We start from the raw sequence: 25,725 nt of genomic DNA on the forward strand, positions 1-25,725 counted from the left end.
TTTGCTTGCGATAAACTACCAGACTAAAAAACTAAATAAATGCTATTTATGCTTCAAAAAATACTGTATATATAATCATTTTTTTAATTCAAATTTTATTTTCAATTGAAACCTTAAAAATATTCATATGCTGAAAGTAATTATTTCATAATGAAACTTATGAAATTTCATAAGGTTAATCAATGAAAATTTTAAGGTAACTTTAAGATAAACATATGCTTCATTATCGGTATAATTCATTTCAGGTTCATCCAGTTTCATAAGACAACCTTATGGTTTTCAATGTATTTTCTTGTGGAGAAATTTCATAAGGCAAGTTAATGAACTTTGCTAGGTTTTTTTCGGCAGTGTGGGGCCCTCCTTAGCCGTGCGGTAAGATGCGCGGCTACAAAGCAAGACCATGCTGAGGGTGGCTGGGTTCGATTCCCGGTGCCGGTCTAGACAATTTTCGGATTGGAAATCGTCTCGATTTCCTTGGGCATAAAAGTATCATCGTGTTAGCCTCATGATATACGAATGCAGAAATGGTAACTTGGCTTAGAAACCTCGCAGTTAATAACTGTGGGAGTGCTAAATGAACACTAAGCTGCGAGGCGGCAATGTCCCAGTGGGTGATGTAATGCCAATGAAGAAGAAGAAGAAGAAGGGATGGTCTGCATAGTTGAACAGGCATTGTTTCGAATGGTTTTGAATTATACTATAAACAGGAATTTAATAGTCCAAAACTATGCGGGCTCACCATCGGTAATCGTAATCTTATACAACAAAAGTTCAATGTATACATAATGAACGCAGTGGTTCATCCCGAACAAAAAATAAATGAAAATTTTATCATCATAATACTTGATGACATGCCTGGTCACATGTACATGTAACATGTAACATGTATCCTCGTCCCTTTACAGAAATGAAGCTTATGATAAATAAAACACTGCTGCTTGCTGGTCACTGATTAAAGATCGTTCAGTGGCTACCATTGGAAAATCTCACGGGTTATTTATGCATCTTTAATTTATTGATATGCTATATATGGGTTCATTCACAAATTACATAACGCATCAAGGGGTGGGTGGGTACATAATATAGACTTATGCAGGAGTTCATCGAATTCACTCACCCGACGGATTTTGACATTTGAGCGGGTCGTTTTCTCGAACAAAAGTTCATTTTGCGTTCATTATGCGACCCGCTCAAACGTCATAATTTCTTAGGGGAGTTCATTTTGCGTTAGTCTATTGCGTTACAAAATGTAACGATTTGTCTAGGGGTGGGTGGGTTTGTTTAGTTTTGTTACGGGTAACATTTATGATAATAAAACGAAATATCTAATTAAATTCAAATTTGACAGAATTATTATGTACTATGAATGAAGTTCAAGGGGCGTCTCACATAGATTAGATTGAATATATTTACTGAAAATCAATCAAGTAACCAAAGCGACTTTATTTCGATTTAAATCGAAACTAAACAAAGGTGCATTTGATGATTTTAGCAACGCTACAATTACAACTGTCAAATATAATATTGACAGTGCTTGTAAACATGTTTCATATACAGAAGTTTATTTGAAAAAAAGAGGGATCTAGCAAGGGGTAAACCACTCGGCACACTTTCAAAATGCTCAATTGTGCCAACTGTGCCTTATACTGTGCCGAAATGTGCAAATTAGCAACGCTACAATTACAACTGTCAAATATAATATTGACAGTGCTTGTAAATATGTTTCATATACAGAAGTTTATTTAGGATCATATTTACGACTAATAAATTTTATGAAAGAAAATTTATTAGTCGTAAATAACGAACCTAAAACGTACGAAATAATTGATTTGAGACACTAAATGATGATTGATTTACTCTATATCCCCTTGCTAGATCCCTCTTTTTTTCAAATAAACTTCTGTATATGAAACATATTTACAAGCACTGTCAATATTATATTTGACAGTTGTATTTGTAGCGCTGCTAAAATCATCAAATGCACCTTTGTTTAGTTTCGATTTAAATCGAAATAAAGTCGCTTTGGTTACTTGATTGATTTTCAGTAAATATATTCAATCTAATCTATGTGAGACGCCCCTTGAACTTCATTCATAGTACATAATAATTCCATAGATATAATAATCAAGATGTTGGGGTCAGAGCAAATTAGTACTCATTTTATGGTTCCATGTACTAAGATTTCGGTACCCAGTGAAACAAAGCAATGCTTTAGCAATTATACTAATTTTCTTCTGCTGCCAAGGTTATCAACCTGGCTGTTTATTTATTATTTATTTTCCTATGGCTTTTGGACGTTCATGAAATAATTTTGATCATCCTTTTAACTAAAATATATTTGTTTTCAGCTCAACACTTAAAACTTTGATAAGGGTACAAGGCGAATGGATCGTATGCTATTTGGCGTGTGCAAGAATTTAATCGATAGGTGTTTGGCCGAGCCTACGATCGACGACGGCACAACTGTTTGATTTTTGAATTTTTCAGCCTGTAGACATTTTTGTTCAGTTTTCCAGGAGAACTTGCAATCAGTGCCCAAGAATTTGTGAAACAAGATCAATGTAGCACATTTTGGGAGGTTTTTTGATAAGTTGGACATGGTGGAGAAGATGAACATGTTTTTTTGGACACTCATCAACGGAAATTTCACCTTCGACTGTTAATAAATCTCGTACTTTTCATTGAACTGTTGATGCGTATTATCGTTTGCGTGCCAGGTTGTGCTGCTCATGCAAACTAAACTTTGCATTAATTCACGAGCATTCTAGTGAGTGATTTGTGAACACAAAATGTAAGTGTTCGTCGGTACGTCAGTGTTAACGAGGCAAAAGTATTTCATATCACGACAAAAAGTTAGAAGTTTGACATGTCCAAATGAGATAATGACTAATAAAAAATGGCTATTGTATCCAGAGAACCATCATTGAGGAATATTCCCTGACATGTCCAACTTTTCCAACAACTGGTCTAAATGAGAGTATTTTATTTTTTTATTTTTTAGAGTATTGAACTTGTTTTGTAATATCATGAAGCCTAACAACACTTACAGAAGTGCTCAATAACTGTCCCCCGACGAGTGCCAAAGCATATCCTAGTATATCGCCGTAGACAAGTGGCCAATAAAAAAAAATATTCTATATCCAGAAACTAGAAATTTGAGTAATTGTTTTAAGGTGTCGGCTGAGAAATGCAGCAGTTACGATTTTATATTAATTACATGAAATCGTAAATCCGTAAATTATTTTACAAAACAAAAATGTAGTTTTGCCTACTTATGTAGCGAAATGGTATGAAATAAAAGCACGTTTACTCTACTACAATTTTCGAACATACTACTTTTGTGGAACTTGCTCGGTAGATGGTATGACTAAAGCAGTAAATACTACAATTTATTTGATTTTATTTAATTGATTAAACTTTCTTAAGTAAAGCGAAACATCAAATTTTGAGCAAAATTCAAATTTTGTGTAAAGTTTACAACATAAGAATTCTATATTCCTTGCAAGTATCACGCAAAAAAAAGCGTTCCCGAATTCGTGAACAGGCAAAAATACACCGTGATTTAATTCATGGATTCGGGAATACCAGTCACGTTTTCCAGAACGTTCCAGAAAACGTGACTGTGTTCCCGAATCCGTGGCTGTTGTTTAGAAAATATACACTGTGAACTTGTTAGTTCACGAATTCATGAACGCTTTTTCTTTAAAGGATTTTTCAATAGCTATTGCAAATTTTGCGCCGTGTTCGACTCCCATGCAACAAATATTGTCCCACCAAAATATGTTCCCACCAGTTTCTCCATATATGGATGACGTCTGTACTGCAAGAAAGAGCTGTTTGGGGTGTGAGATAAGGTGCAAGAATGGTGTTTTGGATTGTGCTTTTGCTAATTTCCATACAATTGGACGTGTGAGCATTTGTTTTGGTACTTCGAGAAACTTGCACGGTAGAATATTCTTCGGTGAGAAAAGCAATATCTTTTATAGGTACTACATAAGATGGGGGAGGGACCTCTACCAGTGTCGTTTTGGGTCGTGTCCTTGTTGGGAGGTGTCCGGCGCTCGGTGATCTCCCCTTACATAGGCGTTAGACTTGCCATAGGTCAGACAAATAGGTTATAAACTATATAGAGAAAGGTCCTGAATATTTTTTGCTGGCTAGGATAGAGAGGAAGAAAAAATCCACAGTTATTAAGTGACAGTTATGCTCCGGACAGCAGAACAAAGGGATCCGAAGCGACAATCTTTCACTGTAGTAAATAATTTCTTGATTAGGTGAGAGAGGGAGTAAAAATGAGAAAAGAATGAATAAATAATAAAAAATTATTCACAGCTTTGCTGGCTTTTTATTATATTATGATATTTACGTTAAATAATTTACCATTTGGAAGGATTATATAACTTATGAGAGATTCAAGAACGATTTTGATGCTATACAATTATTGAAATACCACAGCTTGTTATTTATATTTCATATGAATATCGCAGAAAATCTGTTAAAAATAAAATCTTCCATGATTTTCAAAATTTTATGAATTCCTTGCAACTTCCGGAGAGAGAAAAAATACTGCAAAAGTTCTATTCTCTGTAGAAACTTCACAAAACATTTCAATAGACTGCGTTCTATTATATGTTCCGAAAATTCTCTTCAATTTCTCCAAACAGCTGAATTCAATCATCATTTAGTGTCTCAAATCAATTATTTCGTACGTTTTAGGTTCGTTATTTACGACTAATAAATTTTCTTTCATAAAATTAATTATTTTGGATACATAAACTCATGTCACGGAAGCGCATTTGTTTCGCACAAGCTATCTTGCATCGGGTTTGGCTATTATCGGTTTTGTCGAAATTCTGTTTGAAATATTAGCGAGTAGCTTTGAGTTTTGTATGAATTAACAGATATTTTTCGTGATTGTATTCCTAACAGTTCATTCTAACTTAGGCTGTGAACCATTCCACCGATTCGTTTAACTTTTAGTTAAAATTTGACATTTCGATGGTTATTTTCCCATCGTGGTTAAAATTTTACTCCGAAGCCGACCCATTTGAGTTTTGACAGATTGATAGTTATTCGGAACGAAATGGATTTGGCGCCAATTTTCTCGCGAACAAAGTTTAACTATCGAACTGTCAAATCTAACCATGCTCCGGAGCAGGGTTATTTTTAACCACGGCGAAATAACCATCGAACTGTCAAATTTTAACTAAAAGTTAAACGAATCGGTTGAATGGTTCACAGCCTTAGTTGTTGTTTGAATACTTATTCAATACAATACAATAAATTACCGAAGCTGCGCTTCTCAAAGTCATCTCTATACTGACTCAAAGGATCGCTATCCAATAAGCAGTAATCGACATTTACTGGTCCTTGGTCAGTACTAAGTTGTATAGGAGCAAATAAGTCTTTGAAGAAAAGAAAAAGATATCTATCCAGTTTTCCGCGAGCGGTAATGGCCGCCAGCTTGCCTGCGGGTTAGTCTCTGATTTGACGTCTGTGGAGGTCAACTGCACCCACCGCTCCGAGAATTCTGACCAATGTGGCATATAAAAAGGTGCTGATTCAGAGAATTCAATCCTTCTTATATACCACATTGATCAAAATGTTCGAATGGTGGGTGCAGTTGACCTCCAGAAACGTCAAACCAGAGACTAACCCGCAGGCATGCTGGCGGCCATTACCGCTCGCGGAAAACTGGATACCACAGTAAATATATGATTTATTCTCGGACTTATTATTCGAAATCGAAGTCAACTCAAGTGGCCGAAATGTACCAAGTACCGCCACAAATCTAAACCAACTAACCAACGCTCTGGAACTAAAGGTCAGAAGTTCAAAAACTAACATAACTACTTTGAAAAGCCGCGCTTCAGGCCATGGAAGATATCCAAAGAATTTCACATGAGAAAACATCAGGATATTTCTACAGGATTCCAAGAAAATTGCGCAGGGCTTCTTGCTTTTTTGTAAACTATCTTTGCGAGTTATTTTACGTGGTTCCTTCAGGTGATAATCCATGGCAATATTGTCATGTCCAATAATGTCTAAAATGAGAAATAAGCTTTTTATTAAAGATGTAAATAACTAATTGAAAAATTTGGAAACTTTGCCATTATTTTTCTGTTGATAAGAAAATAAACAACTGAAATAACCCAAGTAACCGTAAGCATTAAAACGCTGCTTTAATTCAGTTTTATAACTGCACGCAATGCTACTCGTTTAATGCTTATCAGCTCTCAGTGCAGATACAATGCTGATATAATGCCGGAAAAGGCGAATTATCATGCTATTGTAATGCATAGATGAAAGCTCAATTGCTGCATTAATGATGCTTATATAGGGCTAGAAGAGAAAGGTCAGATTTTCTTCGCACGTTTTTTCGGCCGAATTTTTTGGGCACTTTCGAAGAGCTTTTGCGGGCAGCTGATCAGCTGTCTATATTTAATAAACAACTGACGAATCACAACCAAATGATACGGATTAGAAAATTGGGGAAAATTTAAAAAATCTAATTTACCATTGTTAACTAGTGATTCCAGTTATTTATATTATTTAGAAAGTTATGCTGATGATATGTGTTTTGTAATTTTTTCATCGTTGATGTCGTAGAATGTTCTCCATATGGGTCTTGAACCTGGAAGCATGACACAGCTTCCACGAAGTAGTCCTCCCTTGCTCTTTCGGCCACGGCTGCTATTTCATGTCTTGCTGCCGAAAGGTATACTTAAACCATTATCTTTTTTTTTAAGGTAGAAATTGAAGTAGTGGTTGTTGTGCTCACTACTACATACAGAAGTTCCAAATGATTGTTCTGTCAAAATTTTCGGCTGCAATAAACACTGCTTTTATTACGCATTTAATGCTAATGTAATGCCAATTTAATGTGAATAAACATTTTATCTTGCAGCATTAACGATGCTGATATAATGCTGAATAAGAGCTTCGAAACATTTGCAGGGCTGTTTTAATGCTTTGAAGCATCATTGATGCTGATTTAAAGCCTAAAACTAATGCTTACGGTTACTTGGGAATGTCATTGGTAACGAGTAAAACCGATGTTTGCTTGGATAAAAACTACATATTAGTTTTGTCAAACCACTGGAAGGTGTGTTGCAATAATGATCAAATAATACCATTCGCATCAAATCGACTTTATTTCGTTTGAAATTCGCTGCGATCGATAGATGTGAGAAAAAGATATTTTAGTTACTAGATAAAGATTGTCGCTGTCGTCGCTGTCCGGAACATCTTTTGCTGGCGAGGATAGGGGAGCTAAATGTCAAAGAAGGAAAATCCATACGATTTGACAGGTATGTACCACACATGTTTCGGACAGCAGAACAAAGGGAACAGTAGCGACAATCTTTATCTAGTAACTAAAATATCTTTTATGTGAGACACCCCTTGATGAAGTTAATAAAAAGTGCACTATTGCATATTTATCATTTTTGTGAAATTTTTGTAAGACGTTATGCGTCACAGATGAGGGTGGGTGGGTATAAAGAAAATGTTACAAACAAGTCATGGAGGGGTGGGTGGGGGTTCAAATCTGTGTTTTTTTGCGTTATGTAATTTGTGAATGAGCCCTATGTGAAATTGAATTGTGTTACGAGGTAAGATCTATAATGGTCACATTATTGTCAGCTACAGGCCAATTCTGACCCAACGAATTCTTTCCCCAATATCCAACTCCATGGACACTTATGAGGGTGTGCCTGCTTCGTGATTTTTCTATATAAAATCAAATAAATCGCAAGGCTACACATTTTTATCGAACATACCACACCACTCTTCTGCTTAAATTTGTTATGGTTTTTTCAGTGATTTTTAAAAAAATAATGGTGTTTCTTTAGTTTGTAGACTATTTTTGCATATTTTTTTTAGCTTGATTTGTATTCTCTGAAACCTAGCAGGTGGGATATTTTTCAACCATTCAAAATGATTTTCTAGTAAGTAACACAATTTTATACCAAAGATGATTTTCGTTAATTGGTTTTAAACAATTAAAAATAAAATTATAAAAAAAATAAACATCACTCTGGTCTCTCTTCAAATGTCGAATAAAAAACATTAGATATTTTGTTAAAAGTGAAACTGGTTTTTGTAAATTTGTTCGGTAGTACCGTCGTCGGGGGATATAATAAGAACTGATGCAGGTATTTTTTTCTTTTCTTCTTGACGTATTTTTTCTAATAAAACTGACAATCTTTTATAATTTACATTTTTCACAGGTTTATATCTATATGTACTGTCTATTCGGAACAAAGTTAGTACGCTTTTTAAACCGATGTTGGATTTTTCTCCAGATACAGGCAACCCACTTAACTTTGGAAGTAGTGCGCTGGATTCGTCTAAAGATATGCTAAACAACCGGAGGAGAATAAAATAATTTGTGAAACAATTATTGTATTTTTATTGTAATATTGGAATATAATGTATTCTAAATCCTGTTGTATTTCTATTGTAAAACAATAGAAACAGTAATTGAAAACATTTAAAACACAATGTTTTCTATTGTTTTGTCGCTCGAAATCATCCCATTGAAGAACCGTAAAATCAATTGTTTTGCTCCGAATTTTGTATGGAAAATTTTCGATTTTTTTTATTGTAAAGATACATAACAACCCCCCTTTTTAATTGTAAAAGTCCCATTTACCATTCATTTTATCGTGGAAAACCATTATTTCTCATGTGATTTTATTGTCAAAATTCCATTATATTCAATGGTAAAAATTGAGTTTCAAATGGTGTTGTAACAATAAAATTTATGATATTTTAATGATATTTTTTATCCGGGTAGCCCAGGGGGATAGACACTTGAATCATTTGATTCGTTTTCATTTCAAGACAAAATTTTCAAAACGACTTATCTGCTTTTGTAAACAAAGATTCAAACGACGATTTGACGAATCTGATTGCTCTCCCACGCGAACCAACACCATCAATAGGTAGGTGAAGGATTCCGCTACCTGCTGATGGTGTTGGTTTGCGTTGGAGAGCTATTAGATTCGTCAAATCGTCGTTTGAATCTTTGTTTACAAAAGCAGATAAGTCGTTTTGTAAATTTTGTCTTGATTTTCGAGTTTTTCAGAATCTTTTCGAATCATTTGAAATCTTTTGAATTTTTTTTGAAATCTTTTGTTATATCTCGCTTGATCGCAGTAAAATCCCGCCCATGCTTTCGTTTCAGTGTATACGCAATACATCTGTCAAAATTATCCCAAAATGTTGTGAAGTGCAAGGTAAGTTTTTATTTTTATATAATAGATTCATTTTCATTTATTTAGCTTACATCTAAACAGATAACACTGAATCAACAATTCGACGCCACAATACACGGTCCGCGGCCACATCTCTCCATTCTCGATTGCGCCACACGCTCGCTCATTCTGCACCTGGTCCGCCCACCTCGCTCGCTGCGCTGCGTTCCACGCCTTCGTGTGCCTGCCGGATCGGAAGCGAACACCATCTTCGCAGGGTTGCTGTCCGGCATTCTTGCAACATGCCCTGTCCAACGTACTTTTCCGGCTTTGGTTACCTTCTGGATACTGGGTTCGCCGTAGAACTGGACGAGCCGACACACACCGTCCTGTTGCACACCGCCAAAAGTTGTCCTAAGCACTCCGAGTGCCTCTTCGAGGAGCATGGTCCAAGTTTCGTGCCCGTAGAGGACTACCGGTCTTATCAGCGTTCGGTACATGACGCATGACGCGCGGGAGTGAATCTTTTTTGACCGTAGTTTCTTTTGAAGCCCGTAGTAGGCAAGAGTGCGCGTGGGGTAAGAGTACGTTTTCAATTTTTTGAAGTAATAAAAAAAGAAACTAGCGGTACTGCATCAGTTTGACAGGTATTCTGGCCAACTATTATCATGTGTAATTGTAAACGATTTGGATAAACAACAAGGGAGATATGGAGTTAGATAACTTTTTGATCATTTTGCTTAAAATAATTGGATTACCGCAACTAGTATTTCATTACCAAATATACGTTCAATCAGGTGAACATTATACCATTTCGATTAGCTATAGTATAGAGTACTTTGTGGTACAGAACACCAATCCGGTTAGTTTTCCAAAAAGTCAAAACCATTACTTGAATAATTTTTGGCACTGTGGGGTAAAAGTACGCAGGAACCGGTGGGGCAAGAGTACGCATATGAATGTTCAAGTTATGATGTCAAACCCGTATCTCCGGCCGAAATAAGACTTCTTCCAAAGCGTAAAGATCCACGACTAAGAAAAAAGGGACAGAATTCGAAATTATCTCAAGTTTCTAGGATAAGTTGAAGTAATTCGGTGTTAGAAAGGCGATCAAAGCACTGAAGCGAAATGATGAAATTGTATTTGGACTTGTTGTAGACCTAAACATAGTACGAAAACACAATTTCATCTAAATGATAATTTCATTTCATCAAAAGAAACATTCATAAATTACGCAACGTTTAGCTGGGAGGGGTTGCGAGATGTGTGACGATCCATATATTTTTTAGAGGATTCATGCAAATAGTGTAAGATAGGGGAGAGGGGTGATGAAATAGCCAAATTTTACGTTACGTGATTGGTGGACTTTCTAAGAAAAATGCCTTTGTATACGCCACGCGAAACCTGATATATATTTTTACCTCTGTAGTTTTTTGTATATATAAAAAACAATGGTTTTTCGTATGAAAGTGCACATTTTTAGAACCCCCTACCCCTTTAAGAGTTACGTAATCTTTAAACATTCTGTAATATATCTTCTATATAATAAAAATTAAATGGTCTGTGTTCGTATCCGCATAACTCGAAAACGGCTGGATGGATTTTATTCATTCCTTCAGCAGTTACATTCGTTATAGTTTCCGACGGGTTTATATGATATTTCCTCTGTAGAAAATCATTAGTTAAGTTGAGTAAATCGTGAAATACTAAAATGAAGATTTGTATGGAAATTTAGCAAAGGAACTTCTCAACGCGCATTTTCGCCTACTATGCAGGACAACGTCTGCCGGCTCAACTAGTGCTCATTAAACATCAATTAAATGTTATTAACTCTTATTTGTGTTAATATATACTTAAAGCACATGATTGGATAAAAGCGTACTCTTACCCCACCGGTGGGGTAAGAGTGCGTTTTTACTTGGCTTGCAATAAGGGTTCTACTAGAACGAATCTCAATAATTTCAATATTTTATCCACTGGGTAACATAAAGGAAGAGTATATGAATCATCGACACTGGTTTGATATGCAGAAGCTTGCTTCATAAGGGCCACATGATCGATTGAAAACTAAGTGCGTACTCTTGCCCCACTCTACTCTATTATCAGCCTTTAGCAAGGATCCAAGGTAGACGAATTCGTCAACCACCTTCGGAAGTGCCTCCATGAATCTTTCGGAAGTTCCTCCGGGAATTCCTTCAGAAGTTCCTGCTGGAATTCCTTCGGAAGTTCCTCCGGGAATTCCTTCGGAAGTTCCTCCAGGAATTCTTCCGGAAGTTCCTCCGGGAATTCCTTCTGAAGTTCCTCCGGAAGTTCCTCCGGGAATTCCTTCTGAAGTTCCTCCGGGATTTCGTTCGGTAGTTCCTCCGGGAATTCCTTCGGAAGTTCTTCCGGGAATTCCTTCGGAAGTTCATCCGGAAATCCCAACGGAATTCCTTTGGAAGTTCCTCCGGAAATTTGTTCTGAAATTCCTCCGGGAATTCCTTCGGCGGTTCATCCAGGAATTCCTTCGAAAGTTCCTCCGGGAATTCATTCGGAAGCTCTTCCGGGAATTCCTTCGGAAGTTCGTCCGGGAATTCCTTTGGAAGTTTCTCCGGGAATTCCTTCGGACATTTCTTCTAGACTTCCCCCAGAAAATCTTTCGGAAGTTCCTCAATAAATGTGTTGCGAAGGAATTCCGGGAAGAACCGCCGTAGGAATTCCCGGAGGAGCTTCCTAAGGAATTCCCGGAGGAACTTTCGAAGGACTTGCTAGAGGAGCTTCTGAAGGAAATCTTGTAGGTTCCTCAGGGAATTCCTTCGGAAGTTCCTCCGGGAATTCCTTCGGAAGTTCCTACATGAATCTTTACGGAAGTTCCTCCGGGAATTCCTTCAGAAGTTCCTGCTGGAATTCCTTCGGAAGTTTCTCCGGAAGTTCCTCCGGGAATTCCTCCGGAAGTTTCTCCGGGAATTCGTTTGAAGGTTCCTCCGGGAATTCCTTCGGAAGTTCCTCCAGTAATTCCTTCGGATGTACCTCCGGGAATTTCTTCTGAAGTTTCTCCGGGAATTCCTTCGGAAGTTCCTCCGGGAATTCCTTCGGAAGTTCCTCCGGGAATTCCTTCGGAAGTTCCTCCGGGAATTCCTTCGGAAGTTCCTCCGGGGATTCCTTCGGAAGTTTCTTCGGGAATTCCTTCAGAAGTTCGTCCGGGAATTCCTTCGGAAGTTTCTCCGGGAATTCCTTCGGAAGTCCCTCCGGGAATTCCTTCGGGAGTTCCTCCGGGAATTCCTTCGGAAGTTCCTCCGGAAATTCCTTCGGAAGTTCCTCCGGGAATTCCTTCGGAAGTTCCTCCGGGAATTCCTTCGGAAGTTCCTCCGGGAATTCTTTCGGAAGTTCCTCCGGGAATTCATTCGGAAGTTCCTCCGGGAATTCATTCGGGAGCTCTTCCGGGAATTCCTTCGGAAGTTCGTCCGGGAATTCCTTCGGAAGTTTCTCCGGGAATTCCTTCGGACATTTCTTCTAGACTTCCCCCAGAAAATCTTTCGGAAGTTCCTCAATAAATGTGTTGCGAAGGAATTCCGGGAAGAACCGCCGTAGGAATTCCCGGAGGAGCTTCCTAAGGAATTCCCGGAGGAACTTTCGAAGGACTTGCTAGAGGAGCTTCTGAAGGAAATCTTGTAGGTTCCTCAGGGAATTCCTTCGGAAGTTCCTCCGGGAGTTCCTTCGGAAGTTCCTCCGGGAATTCCTTCGGAAGTTCCTCCGGGGATTCCTTCGTAAGTTTCTTCGGGAATTCCTTCAGAAGTTCGTCCGGGAATTCCTTCGGAAGTTTCTCCGGGAATTCCTTCGGAAGTTCCTCCGGGGATTCCTTCGGAAGTTTCTTCGGGAATTCCTTCAGAAGTTCGTCCGGGAATTCTTTTGTAATCGCAGGTTAATAAAAGAACGTCTGTTTTGCTTGAGTGTTAGATAAGAAGTGAAAATTTATTCAAACAAATTACGTTACTAAGCATGTATGGAATCGCAGGTTACTATGTTTCACCAATACTCCTCCCTAATCTTCGATTCCTACAAATTGTTTGAATGCTCGAAGCTTTTGTTTCATCAACGCTTTTGTCAATCCATCTGCTGGCTGTTCATTGGTATTGATGTAACTTACTTCAATTGCTCCTTGGATTAATGCATCCTTCACAAAATGATAGCGAATATCCAGATGTTTTGTTCTTGGCTTATACCTTGGTTTTTCGCAACACATATGGCGGATTGATTATCGCAACGAATAGGGATTATGTTTTTCTTCAAATATTTGCGACTGAAAATGCCTCCACCAAAATGCCTCTTGAACAGTTCAGGGAAAGTGCGAAGTATTCAGCTTCACACGACGAAAAGAGCCACTGTTGTTTGACGTTTCACATTCCAAGATACTGCGCCTCCCATAAACGTAAACACATATCCAGAAGTTGATTTTGTCGAGTCAGGATCTCCTCCCCAGGCCGCATCTGTGTAGCCCGTTAGTACAGATTCACGATCCCGACTGTAGGTTATTTTGTGTCCGCTAGTTCCACGCAGATATCTTATATGATTCGCTTCACTGCATTCCAATGTTCACGTCCAGGGTTGTTGCAAAATTGACTGACTTGATTTACAGCGTAACTGATATCCAATCTCGTTGCTTGAGCTAAATACGTTAAACAACCAACAGCTTCTTGGTATGGAATTTGCTTCATTTCATTTATTTCTTCTGGAGTGCTAGGACATTGACTGGTTTAGCTTGATACTAGCTTCTGTTGGAGTTAGGACTGGATTACAGTTTTCCATTTGGAACCGACGTAATATACTTCTTACATATTGTTCTTGATCAATAGATAGTGTACCCTTTTTTCGATCACGTTCTATCCGCAATCCAAGACAAACATTCGCCTCACCTAAATCTTTTCATCATGAAGCGACTATGCAGGAACTGCTTCAACTTCCTCTTCTGTTTGTTGTCATTCGTAAAAATCAGAAAGTCGTCCACATATATGGTAACAAAAAGCATCTTATCACCATTTCGACGATAGTAAAGGCAAGGGTCAACCTTCGAACAGGACAGACCAAAATCTTTCAATGCAGCGTCCAGTTGATTATTCCAGACTCTACTCGACTGCTTTAGTCCGTAAAGTGCTCTTCGTAACCGACAAACACGTGTTCCATCCTTGGCGAACCCTTCTGGTTGGTCCATATATATTTCTTCATCTTCCAATTTACCTTGTAGAAAAGCTGTGACTGCGTCCATTTGGTCAATATCCAAATTGTATTTCACTGCCACGGCCAATAAATATCGGATGGTAGCATAACGTACAACCGGCGCATAAACTTCATCATAATCAATTCCCGGTCGTTGAGAACATCCCTTCACCACCAGGCGTGCTTTGTATCGTTCGATAGTTCCATCTGCCGCACGCTTCGTCTTGAACACCCATTTGTTACGAATCGGTTTCCTATTATGGGGTAGATTCGTCAAATCCCACGATGCGATTATCCATGAGAGCTTGCATCTCTTCATTCATTGCAGTAATCCATCGATCACGATCTGGTCGACGCAGCGCATCATCAAGATTGTGGGTCGTCAGATAACATTCCGATAACATCATTTGACATCGGGGAACACTGTGGGGAAACAACAGTGCCAGTAAACGAATTAAAACTGACGTAATCTTGATACTTGCCTGGAGTTCTGCGCTCCTATCGCTGCGCCTCTCAGCCCATGTTGCTGCTCAACTGGCCTGTTAAATTGCGAAGGGAGCGCAAGATCATCGTCTTCATCTAGGGATTCGAAATCGCTCTCATCGCTTTCTGATGCATGGATTGGATCTTCTATCTCGACCGGAATTCCAGCATCACCTGCATCGCGTTCTTTTGGTTCTTCGATTGTGTATAGTTCCATAAATTGAACAGCTGGACAGTTATCTATTTGCAAGTTGAAGTTTTGAGGTTTGCCTTCATTAACCACAATAACGTCTCTGCTAATAAAAACTTCTTGATTGGTGGGATTATACAATCTGTAGCCTTTGGACGTCTTCCGCATATCCGATCAGAATAGCTTTATGTGACTTCATGTCGAACTTTCTCTTTTTTGCTTTGGGATATGCACCAGTGCTGTTGATCCGAACATCTTGAGATGACGTAAATCTGGCTTTCTTCCGGACCATGCTTCTTCTGGTGTTATTGCATCTAATGATCTCTGTAGGACTTCGGTTTATCAAATATGCTGCCGTCGAAACTGCCTCTGCCCAAAACTTCTTTGGTAATTTTGCATCGTTGAGCATGCTTCGGGCTTTCTCCACGAGTGTCCGATTCATCCTCTCTGCTACTCCATTCTGCTCTGGAGTGTATGGACAAGTTCTTTGATGACGAACTCCGTCCTTCTCTAAACTGCTCTTGAAAAAGTTTGTTCACATATTCAGTACCATTGTCCGTTCTTAATATCTTCAATTTTCGTTCAGTTTGGCGCTCTGCCATTGACTTGAACTTTGTGTATGCTTCAAAGGCTTGGCTCTTCTTCTCCAAAAATACAGAAACACCTTCCTTGTTGCATCATCTATAAATGTCATCACAAAACGACTGCCACCTATTGACGGGACTTCTATTGGGCCAACCAGATCTGAATGAACTAAATCCAATGCAGCATCGGCTCTTGATGAACTTGATGGAAACGGATTGCGCGAATGCTTGCCTTCAATGCATGCGATACATTCTGGAACAACATCATTCTTCAACTCGATTCCATCCACTATCGTTGCAAGTTTTCTTAGACTTTGATAGTTCAGGTGCCCCATGCGTTTATGCCAAACTTCGGAGCTAAATGTTAACATCGAATGTTCAGCTTTCCGGTTCAATCTATACAGACCACCAATTTGCGTTCCAGAAGCAATAACGTTGCCGTTGTTTTCACGTACCTCGCATTGGTCAGCAGAGAAGACTACAGATAAACCCTTTTCACATATCTTGCTGACAGAAAGAAGGTTCGTTGCCAGTTCTGGAATCTGCAGTACGTTTTTAACTTCGATTGGACCTTCTTCTAGTTGTAGGTTCATCACACCCTTTGCTACGGACATCATACAACCATTGTTGGCAGTTCCAACGGGATGTGACATTTGCTGCTGTTTCACAAAACCTTCGGCACATCGGGACATATGACAGGTGGCTCCTGAGTCAAAGTACCATTCTCGTTCATCAACATCACCCATTGCAAATACTCCGCATAGTGCCTTGCTTGTCTTCGGGTGTTGCTGCTGTTTCATCGGACATTTTGCTGCATAATGGCCTTGCTTCTTGCAATTATAACACGAACTATCTTTCTTCGTTGGCCCATTGTTACTTCTACGTCTTGATTTTTGATGCGAATAAAGTGCTCCATCGCTTTCGCCGCTTTTCGGAGTAGCCTGAATTTTGACATCTTGAAGAATTTTGGCTTTCACTGCGTCTGATGTCAGGGCCGTACCAGAGGCTTCCAAACCCATTATCATAGGCTCGTAATGATCAGGAAGTCCCATTAATAACAACGCCGCCAACCAAGAATCGTCAACCTGAAATCCGATGCCTGCTAACTTATGCGCCGTCGACATGAGCTCATCCACGTAAGCTTCCACACTTCGACAATCCTCCAATCGTATCGATGTCAACTTCCTCAACAAAACCAATTTTACGCGTTAAGCCATTATCTTGAAAAGCATTTGCAACTTCTCCCAAGCTTCTTTGGCAGTTTTGCATCCAAAACTAAGCTGTAGTTTGTAGTTTCCAAGCTTAAGCATATAGTTGCCAACGCTCGCATGCTAACTTCTCTATCTACATTTTCATTTGCTTCTGGCATCACAGCTCCCCATGAACCTTCACGAATTAATGTCATTAACGCCCAGGTAGTATAATTCTCACGACCACGGAGCCTTTCAATAACAGGTAGGCCAAATCCACTGATCCGAGTGCCTCTAGCAGCTACTGATCCTGGAATTATTCCTCCACCGTCTCCACCACCATCGCCACTACCAGTAGACAACTCACGGTTCATGTTCATAGTTCTGCTCAAGCCATGACCAATTCTGGGCCCATAACCTTTTGTAATCGTAGGTTAATCAAAGAACGTCTGTTCTGCTTGAGTCTTAGATAAGAAGTGAAAATTCATTCAAACAAATTACGTTACTAAGCATGTATGGAGTCGCAGGTTACTATGTTTCACCAATAAAATCCTTCGGAAGTTCCTCCGGGAATTCCTTCGGAAGTTCCTCGGGGAATTCTTCCGGAAGCTCCTCTGAGAATTGCTTCGGAAGTTTCTCCGGAAATTCCTTCGGAAGTTCTTCCGGGAATTCCTTCGGAAGTTCCTCCGGGAATTCCTTCGGAAGTTCCTCCGGGAATTCCTTCGGAAGTTCCTCCGGGAATTCCTTCGGAAGTTCCTTCGGGTATTTTTACGGAAGTTCCTCCGGGAATTCCTTCGGAAGTTCCTCCGGAAGTTCCTCCGGGAATTTCTTCGAAAGTACCTCCGGGAATTCCTTCGGATGTACCTTCGGGAATTCCTTCGGAAGTTCCTCCGAGAATTAATTCGGAAGTTCCTCGAGAGAATTCTTGGAGGAACTTCCGAAGGAATTCACGGAGGAACTTCCGAAGGAATTCCCGGAGGAAATTCTCGGAGGAACTTCCGAAGGAATTCTCGGAGGAACTTCCGAAGGAATTCCCGGAGGAACTTCTAAAGGAATTCCGGGAATTCCCGGAGGAACTTCCGAAGGAATTTCCGGAGGAACTTCAGAAGGAATTCCCGGAGGAACTTCAGAAGAAATTCCCGGAGGTACATCCGAAGGAATTACTGGAGGAACTTCCGAAGGAATTCCCGGAGGAACCTTCAAACCAATTCCCGGAGGAACTTCCAAACGAATTCCCGGAGGAACTTCCGAACGAATTCCCGGAGGAACTTCCGAACGAATTCCCGGAGGAACTTACTAAAGAATTCATTGAGGAACTTCCGAACGAATTCCCAGAGGAACTTTCTAAAGAATTCATTGAGGAACTTCCGAAAGATTTTCTGGGGGAAGTCTAGAAGAAATGTCCGAAGGCATACCTGGAGGAACTTTCGAAAGAATACTTGGAGGAACTTTCGAAGGAATTCCCGGAGGAACTTTCGAAGAACTTGCTAGAGGAGCTTTTGAAGGAAATCTTCGGAAGTTCCTCCGGGAATCCCTTCGGAAGTTCCTCCATGAATCTTTTCGGAAGTTCCTCCAGGAATTCCTTCAGAAGTTCCTGCTGGAATTCCTTCGGAAGTTCCTCCGGAAGTTCCTCCGGAAGTTCCTCCGGGAATTCCTCCGGAAGTTCCTCCGGGAATTCCTTTGAAAGTTCCTCCGGGAACTCCGTCGGAAGTTCCTCCAGGAATTCCTTCGGAAGTTCCTCCGGGAATTCCTTCGGAAGTTCCTCCGGGAATTCCTTCGGAAGTTCCTCCGGGAATTCCTTCGGAAGTTCCTCCGGGAATTCCTTCGGAAGTTCCTCCGGGAATTTCTTCGGAAGTTCCTCCGGGAATTCCTTCGGAAGTTCCTCCGGGAATTCCTTCGAAAGTTCCTCCGGGAATTCCTTCGGAAGTTCCTCCGGGAATTTCTTCGGAAGTTCCTCCGGGAATTCCTTCGGAAGTTCCTCCGGGTATTCCTTCGGAAGTTCCTCCGGGAATTCCTTCGGAAGTTCCTTCGGGAATTCCTTCGGAAGTTCCTTCGGGAATTCCTTCGGAAGTTCCTTCGGGAATTCCTTCGGAAGTTCCTTCGGGAATTCCTTCGGAAGTTCCTTCGGGAATTCCTTCGGAAGTTCCTTCGGGAATTCCTTCGGAAGTTTCTTCGGGAATTCCTTCGGAAGTTCCTTCGGGAATTCCTTCGGAAGTTCGTCCGGGAATTCCTTCGGAAGTTTCTCCGGGAATTCCTTCGGAAGTTCCTCCGGGAATTCTTACGGAAGTTCCTCCGGGAATTCCTTCGGAAGTTCCTTTGGGAATTCCTTCGGAAGTTCCTTTGGGAATTCCTTCGGAAGTTCCTTTGGGAATTCCTTCGGAAGTTCCTTTGGGAATTCCTTCGGAAGTTCCTTTGGGAATTCCTTCGGAAGTTCCTTTGGGAATTCCTTCGGAAGTTCCTTTGGGAATTCCTTCGGAAGTTCCTTCGGGAATTCCTTCGGAAGTACCTCCGGGAATTCCTTCTGATATACCTCCAGGAATTCCTTCGGAAGTTCCTCCGAGAATTAATTCGGAAGTTCCTCGAGAGAATTCCCGGAGGAACTTCAGAAGGAATTCCCGGAGGAACTTCCGAATGAATTCCCGGAGGAACTTCCGAAGAAATTCCCGGAGGAACTTCCGAAGGAATTCCCAGATGAACTTCCGAAGAAATTCCCGGAGGTACATCCGAAGGAATTCCCGGAGAACATCCGAAGAATTCCCGAAGGTACATCCGAAGGAATTCCTGAGGAACTGAAGAATTCGGAGGAACTCGAAGGAATTCGAGGAACTTCTGAAGGAATTCGGAGGAACTCGAAGGAATTCCAGAGAACTTCGAAGGAATTCCCGGAGAACTCGAAGGAATTCCGGAGGAAGAATTCCCGGAGGAACTCAGAATTCCCGGAGGAACTTCCGAAGAAATTCCCGGAGGAACTTCCGAAGGAATTCCCAGATGAACTTCCGAAGAAATTCCCGGAGGTACATCCGAAGGAATTCCTGGAGGAACTTCCGTAAGAATTCCCGGAGGAATTTCCGAAGGAATTCTTTCGGAAGTTCCTACAGGAATTTCTTCGGAAGTTCCTCCAGGAATTCCTTCGGAAGTTCCTCCGGGAATTCCTTCGGAAGTTCCTCCGGGAATTCTTTCGGAAGTTCCTCCGGAAATTCCTTCGGAAGTTCCTCCGGGAATTCCTTCGGAAGTTCCTCCGGGAATTCCTTCGGAAGTTCCTCCGGGAATTCCTTCGGAAGTTCCTTCCGAATTTCCTTCGGAAGTTCCTCCGGAAGTTCCTTCGGAAGTTCCTCCGGGAATTCCTTCGGAAGTTCCTCCGGGAATTCCTTCGGAAGTTTCTCCGGGAATTCCTTCGGAAGTTCCTCCGGGAATTCCTTCGGAAGTTCCTTCGGGAATTCCTTCGGAAGTTTCTTCGGGAATTCCTTCGGAAGTTCCTTCGGGAATTCCTTCGGAAGTTCATCCGGGAATTCCTTCGGAAGTTCGTCCGGGAATTCCTTCGGAAGTTCCTTCGGAAGTTCGTCCGGGAATTCCTTCGAAAGTTTCTCCGGGAATTCCTTCGGAAGTTACTCCGGGAATTCTTACGGAAGTTCCTCCGGGAATTCCTTCGGAAGTTCCTTTGGGAATTCCTTCGGAAGTTCCTTCGGAAATTCCTTCGGAAGTACCTCCGGGAATTCCTTCTGATATACCTCCAGGAATTCCTTCGGAAGTTCCTCCGAGAATTAATTCGGAAGTTCGTCCGGGAATTCCTTCGGAAGTTCCTTCGGGAATTCCTTCGGAAGTTCGTCCGGGAATTCCTTCGGAAGTTTCTCCGGGAATTCCTTCGGAAGTTACTCCGGGAATTCTTACGGAAGTTCGTCCGGGAATTCCTTCGGAAGTTCCTTTGGGAATTCCTTCGGAAGTTCCTTTGGGAATTCCTTCGGAAGTTCCTTTGGGAATTCCTTCGGAAGTTCCTTTGGGAATTCCTTCGGATGTTCCTTTGGGAATTCCTTCGGAAGTTCCTTTGGGAATTCCTTCGGAAGTTCCTTCGAATTCCTTCAAGTACCTCGGGAATTCCTTCTGATATACCTCCAGGAATTCCTTCGGAAGTTCCTCCGAGAATTAATTCGGAAGTTCCTCGAGAGAATTCCCGGAGGAACTTCAGAAAAAATTCCCGGAGGAACTTCCGAATGAATTCCCGGAGGAACTTCCGAAGAAATTCCCGGAGGAACTTCCGAAGGAATTCCCAGATGAACTTCCGAAGAAATTCCCGGAGGTACATCCGAAGGAATTCCCGGAGGTACATCCGAAGGAATTCCCGGAGGTACATCCGAAGGAATTCCCGAAGGTAGATCCGAAGGAATTCCCGAAGGTACATCCGAAGGAATTCCTGGAGGAACTTCCGTAAGAATTCCCGGAGGAATTTCCGAAGGAATTCCCGGAGGAACTTCTGAAGGAATTCCCGGAGGAACTTTCGAAGGAATTCCCGGAGGAACTTTCGAAAAAATTCCCGGAAGAACTTCCGAAGGAATTCCCGGAGGAATTCGAAGGAATTCATGAAGAAGTTTCAAGAAGTAATTTCTGGAGAAATTTGTCCGAAGGAATTCCTGGAGGAACTTCTAAAGGAATACCTGGAGGAAGAATTCGAGGAAAAACTTTCGAAGGAATTCCGGAATGAACTGCCGAAGAAATTTCCGAAGGAACTCCTTCCTTCGAAAGTTCCTCCAGGAATTCTTTCGGAAGTTCCTACAGGAATTTCTTCGGAAGTTCCTCCAGGAATTCCTTCGGAAGTTCCTCCAGGAATTCCTTCGGAAGTTCCTCCAGGAATTCCTTCGGAAGTTCCTCCGGGAATTCCTTCGGAAGTTCCTCCGGGAATTCCTTCGGAAGTTCCTCCGTGAATTCCTTCGGAAGTTCCTCCGGGAATTCCTTCGGAAGTTCCTCCGGGAATTCCTTCGGAAGTTTCTCCTGGAATTCCTTCGGAAGTTCCTCCGGGAATTCCTTCGGAAGTTCCTCCGGGAATTCCTTCGGAAGTTCCTCCGGGAATTCCTTCGGAAGTTCCTCCGGGAATTCCTTCGGAAGTTCCTCCGGGAATTCCTTCGGAAGTTCCTCCGGGAATTCCTTCGGAAGTTCCTCCAGCGGTTCCTTCGGAAGTTCCTCCGGGAATTCCTTCGGAAGTTCCTCCGGGAACTCCTTCGGAAGTTCCTCCGGGAATTCCTTCGGAAGTTCCTCCGGGAATTCCTTCGGAAGTTCCTCCGGGAATTCCTTCGGAAGTTCCTCCGGGAATTCCTTCGGAAGTTCCTCCAGGAATTCCTTCGGAAGTTCCTCCGGGAATTCCTTCGGAAGTTCCTCCGGGAATTCCTTCGGAAGTTCCTCCAGGAATTCCTTCGGAAGTTCCTCCAGAAATTCCTTCGGAAGTACCTCCGGGAATTCCTTCGGATGTTCCTCCAGGAATTCCTTCGGATGTTCCTCCAGGAATTCCTTCGGAAGTTCCTCGAGAGAATTCCCGGAGGAACTTCCGAAGGAACTTCTGAAGGAATTCCCGGTGGAAATTCCGAAGGAATTCCCGGAGGAACTTTCGAAGGAATTCCCGGTGGAACTTCCGAAGGAATTCCCGGACGAACTTCCAAAGGAATTCCCGGAGGTACATCCGAAGGAATTCCTGGAGGAACTTCAGAAGGAATTCCTGGAGGAACTTCCGAAGGAATTCCCAGAGGAACTTCCGAAGGAATTCGGAGGAACTCGAAGGAATTCTGGAGAACGTCTGAAGGAATTCCCAGAGGAACTTCCGAACGGATTCTCGGAGAAACTTCCTAAAGAATTCATTGATGAACTTCCGAAAGATTTTCTGGAGGAAGCCTAGAAGAAATGTCCGAAGGAATTTCTGGAGGAACTTTCGAAAGAATACTTGGAGGAACTTTCGAAGGAATTCCGGGAGGAACTGCCGTAGGAATTCCCGGAGGAGCTACCGAAGGAATTCCCGGAGGAACTTTCGAAGGACTTGCTAGAGGAGCTTTGGAAGGAAATCTTGGACGATCTTCAAAAGGAATTGCTGGAGGAACTTCTGAATGAATTCCTGGAGGATCTTCCGAAGTAATTCCTGCGTTGAGGTACTTCCGAAATATTTTCTGGGGGAAGTCCGATAAGAATGACCGAAGGAATTCCTGGAGGAACTTCCCATGATTAACTGGAGGAACTTCCGAAGGAACATTCGAAGGAATTCATGAAGAAGCTTCAAGAAGTAATTTCTGGAGGAACTTCCGAAGGAATTTCTGGAGCAACTTGTCCGAAGGAATTCCTGGAGGAACTTGTGAAGGAATACCTGGAGGAACTTCCGAAGGAGTTCGTGGAAAAACTTTCGAAGGAATTCCGGAAGGAACTGCCGAAGAAATTTCCGAAGGAACTCCTTCCCTCGCTCCTTCCTTCGAAAGTTCCTCCAGGAATTCCGTTCGGAATTTCTTCCTGGAATTTCTTCGGAAGTTCCTCCAGGAATTTCTTTGGAAGTTTCTCTAGGAATTGCTTTGGAAGTTCCTTTGGCCCAAATATGCTTTTCTTCTCAGATTATTGGTTTTGCCATGATATGACTACTCTACAAACGTAATGCACCTTATCACGAAATTTGAAATTTGGTTTTTTTTTTCAGGTAGATCTCAAATGCGCTATTAGCTCAGCAACGTCTTCGATGAGATACGTTACAAGAGTCCTGTGTCGGTCTAGATAATAGGCTCGAGCATCCAGGATTATCCACTACTGAGCACAGCTTTTAGCCAAGTCAGGCGAATCCAAACAAAAGGAATAATAAAATGATTTTCTTCGGAATTTAAAAAAAACTTCCTTTAAAATCCCAAAAGAATTTTCCATTTGTAGTCCAAAAAGTATTCTCTCCGGTATCAAAAAAGTATATTTCCCTCGGAATCTCAAAAGGACTCCCTTCGGAATGTCCAAAAGGATTTCCTTCGGGAAAAAGGGAGTTTCTTCGTAATCTCAAAATAAATCCCTTCGGCTACAAAGACATCCCTTACATTGGAATTTAACGGGAAATCGAAGGATTTCAGACGGATTATATTCAGATTCCTCGGATTCTTGAGGCATATTTATTACATACGTTAAGCTGGTTAAGCTTTATCCTCGGCTTTATCATTGTTTGCTTTTTCTTCCTCAATTGTATTGATATGAGGTATCTACAAAATATTACGCCTGGAAAACTGGAAGAGTTTCTTGGTGGAACGCAACACACTGTCGTGTTGGGTTGGGACGCAAAAAAAAACTAAAAATCGAGCTGAATGGAACACATTTGCATTCTTTTTTAGGACGATGAAGGTTATTGCGGCGAATCGTTCAAATCTAAAATAAAATATTGTTTTCACTGAAAGACTGTTACATATTTCTATTTCATAATTTCTTACCTTACTACTGTACCCTGTTGCGAATGAAATTGTTATTTCATTAGTGAAAGCTTATCGAATCAGTTTCCGCAGCAAGAACAATTCGATCAGCACGGACAAGTTTTCGAAACGCATTTTTCGACAATTTCATGGAAATAAAACATCACAAAAATGAGCTTACTCGAGTTTAATCGAACTACGCAGGCGACCCTAATAACTTTTTCCTTGCTGCTTTGTTACACCCGGATAATAATACAAACAAACGGTTACATCCGCAGCTGTCGTTCGATATGCTAGTCGGTTTTCATTTGCATCTCGATCAAGCATAGGCGCTGGTCGGACTTCAATTAATGGGCCTGGTTCGCTCATCTATAGAACCTGCTTTGTCCTGATGTAGGTATGTAGTTTGTACAATAGCCATCCTCGTCGACGCCCCGACGTTTGTACCCAGTTCCAGCTCGATATCGCGACCTACGAGATTCTAATACGTGAGTGAAGCATTCATTTTCAATCTCACATTCCTCGATCTGAACGAATCCTTGAATAACATATTCTTCAATCCTCTTCTTTGTGGCAAATTAATAGTATCACAGTCTAAACTAGCCCCTATAGTAGAAACTGTAAATTTCGTTAGAAAATCGATGCAGTTTGTCCATGACGTTCGGATCCTTGGCGACCAATCAGAAACTGCAATGCAGCAGCTCTTTCCAGTGTTCCTGATAGTGCTACCGATGAGACCTGGAGGAAGATAGAGGAGCGAAGAGAAGCCAAAGCCGCGATATAGCGATCGAAAACCAGAGGAGCCAAAGTCTTAGCCCGCCAACGATACGCGGCTCTTGAGAAGGAAGTAAAACGCTCATGTCGACGGGACAAGCGAGCGTGGGCAGACTCTCTGGCCGACGAAGGAAAGAGAGCCGCCGCAACCGGGGACATTCGCCTCCTCTACGATATCTCACGACGCTTAAGCGGGGCGAAGATGAATGCAACGATGCCTGTGAAAGACGCGAATGATCAGTTATTGACCGACCCAACTGACCAGCTGAAACGCTGGTTCGAGCACTTCGAACAACTTTTTCAAGTACCAGCCAGGCCATCACGCCCTCCTTAGCCGTGCGGTAAGATGCGCGGCTACAAAGCAAGACCATGCTGAGGGTGGCTGGGTTCGATTCCCGGTGCCGGTCTAGGCAATTTTCGGATTGGAAATTGTCTCGACTTCCCTGGGCATTAAAAGTATCATCGTGTTAGCCTCATGATATACGAATGCAGAAATGGTAACCTTGGCTTAGAAACCTCGCAGTTAATAACTGTGGAAGTGCTTAATGAACACTAAGCTGCGAGGCGGCAATGTCCCAGTGGGGGATGTAATGCCAACGAAGAAGAAGAAGAAGAAGCCAGGCCATCACCACCTCGGCATGATCTGCCTAGGATCTGACGTATAACACGCGTCAATACCGAAGCTCCATCACTGCTAGAGATTCAAACAGC

General features: G+C 41.6%; 1 protein-coding gene across 3 annotated transcripts; it reads left to right on the top strand.

The window, feature by feature from the left end:
- Positions 1-9,115: 9,115 nt before the first annotated feature.
- Positions 9,116-23,707, top strand: LOC134227935 (uncharacterized). Of its 3 annotated transcripts, none has more exons than XR_009983795.1 (3): positions 9,116-9,242; positions 9,303-9,778; positions 23,499-23,651. XR_009983795.1 is itself a non-coding variant. In XM_062709646.1 (3 exons), the coding sequence occupies exons 1-3, from the start codon at positions 9,176-9,178 to the stop codon at positions 23,574-23,576; spliced, it is 537 nt and encodes a 178-aa protein (XP_062565630.1). In that variant the 5' UTR covers positions 9,122-9,175; the 3' UTR covers positions 23,577-23,707. The 3 variants fall into 3 exon arrangements, 1 of the variants encoding a protein (XP_062565630.1); XR_009983796.1 differs by having other exon boundaries at positions 23,503-23,648; XM_062709646.1 differs by having other exon boundaries at positions 9,122-9,242; positions 9,303-9,694; positions 23,499-23,707.
- The last annotated feature ends 2,018 nt before the right edge of the window (positions 23,708-25,725 follow it).

The sequence above is a fragment of the Armigeres subalbatus genome, chromosome 3 (genome assembly GCF_024139115.2).
Source record: "Armigeres subalbatus isolate Guangzhou_Male chromosome 3, GZ_Asu_2, whole genome shotgun sequence".
Lineage (NCBI taxonomy): Eukaryota > Metazoa > Arthropoda > Insecta > Diptera > Culicidae > Armigeres > Armigeres subalbatus.

Coding starts and splice junctions, on each gene's coding strand:
- LOC134227935 (XM_062709646.1), top strand. CDS start 9,176: ATGCTTTCGTTTCAGTGTATACGCAATACATCTGTCAAAATTATCCCA. Junction 9,243..9,302: donor AAAATGTTGTGAAGTGCAAG/GTAAGTTTTTAT, acceptor ACATCTAAACAG/ATAACACTGAATCAACAATT. Junction 9,695..23,498: donor ACCGGTCTTATCAGCGTTCG/GTACATGACGCA, acceptor TTTTTTTTTCAG/GTAGATCTCAAATGCGCTAT.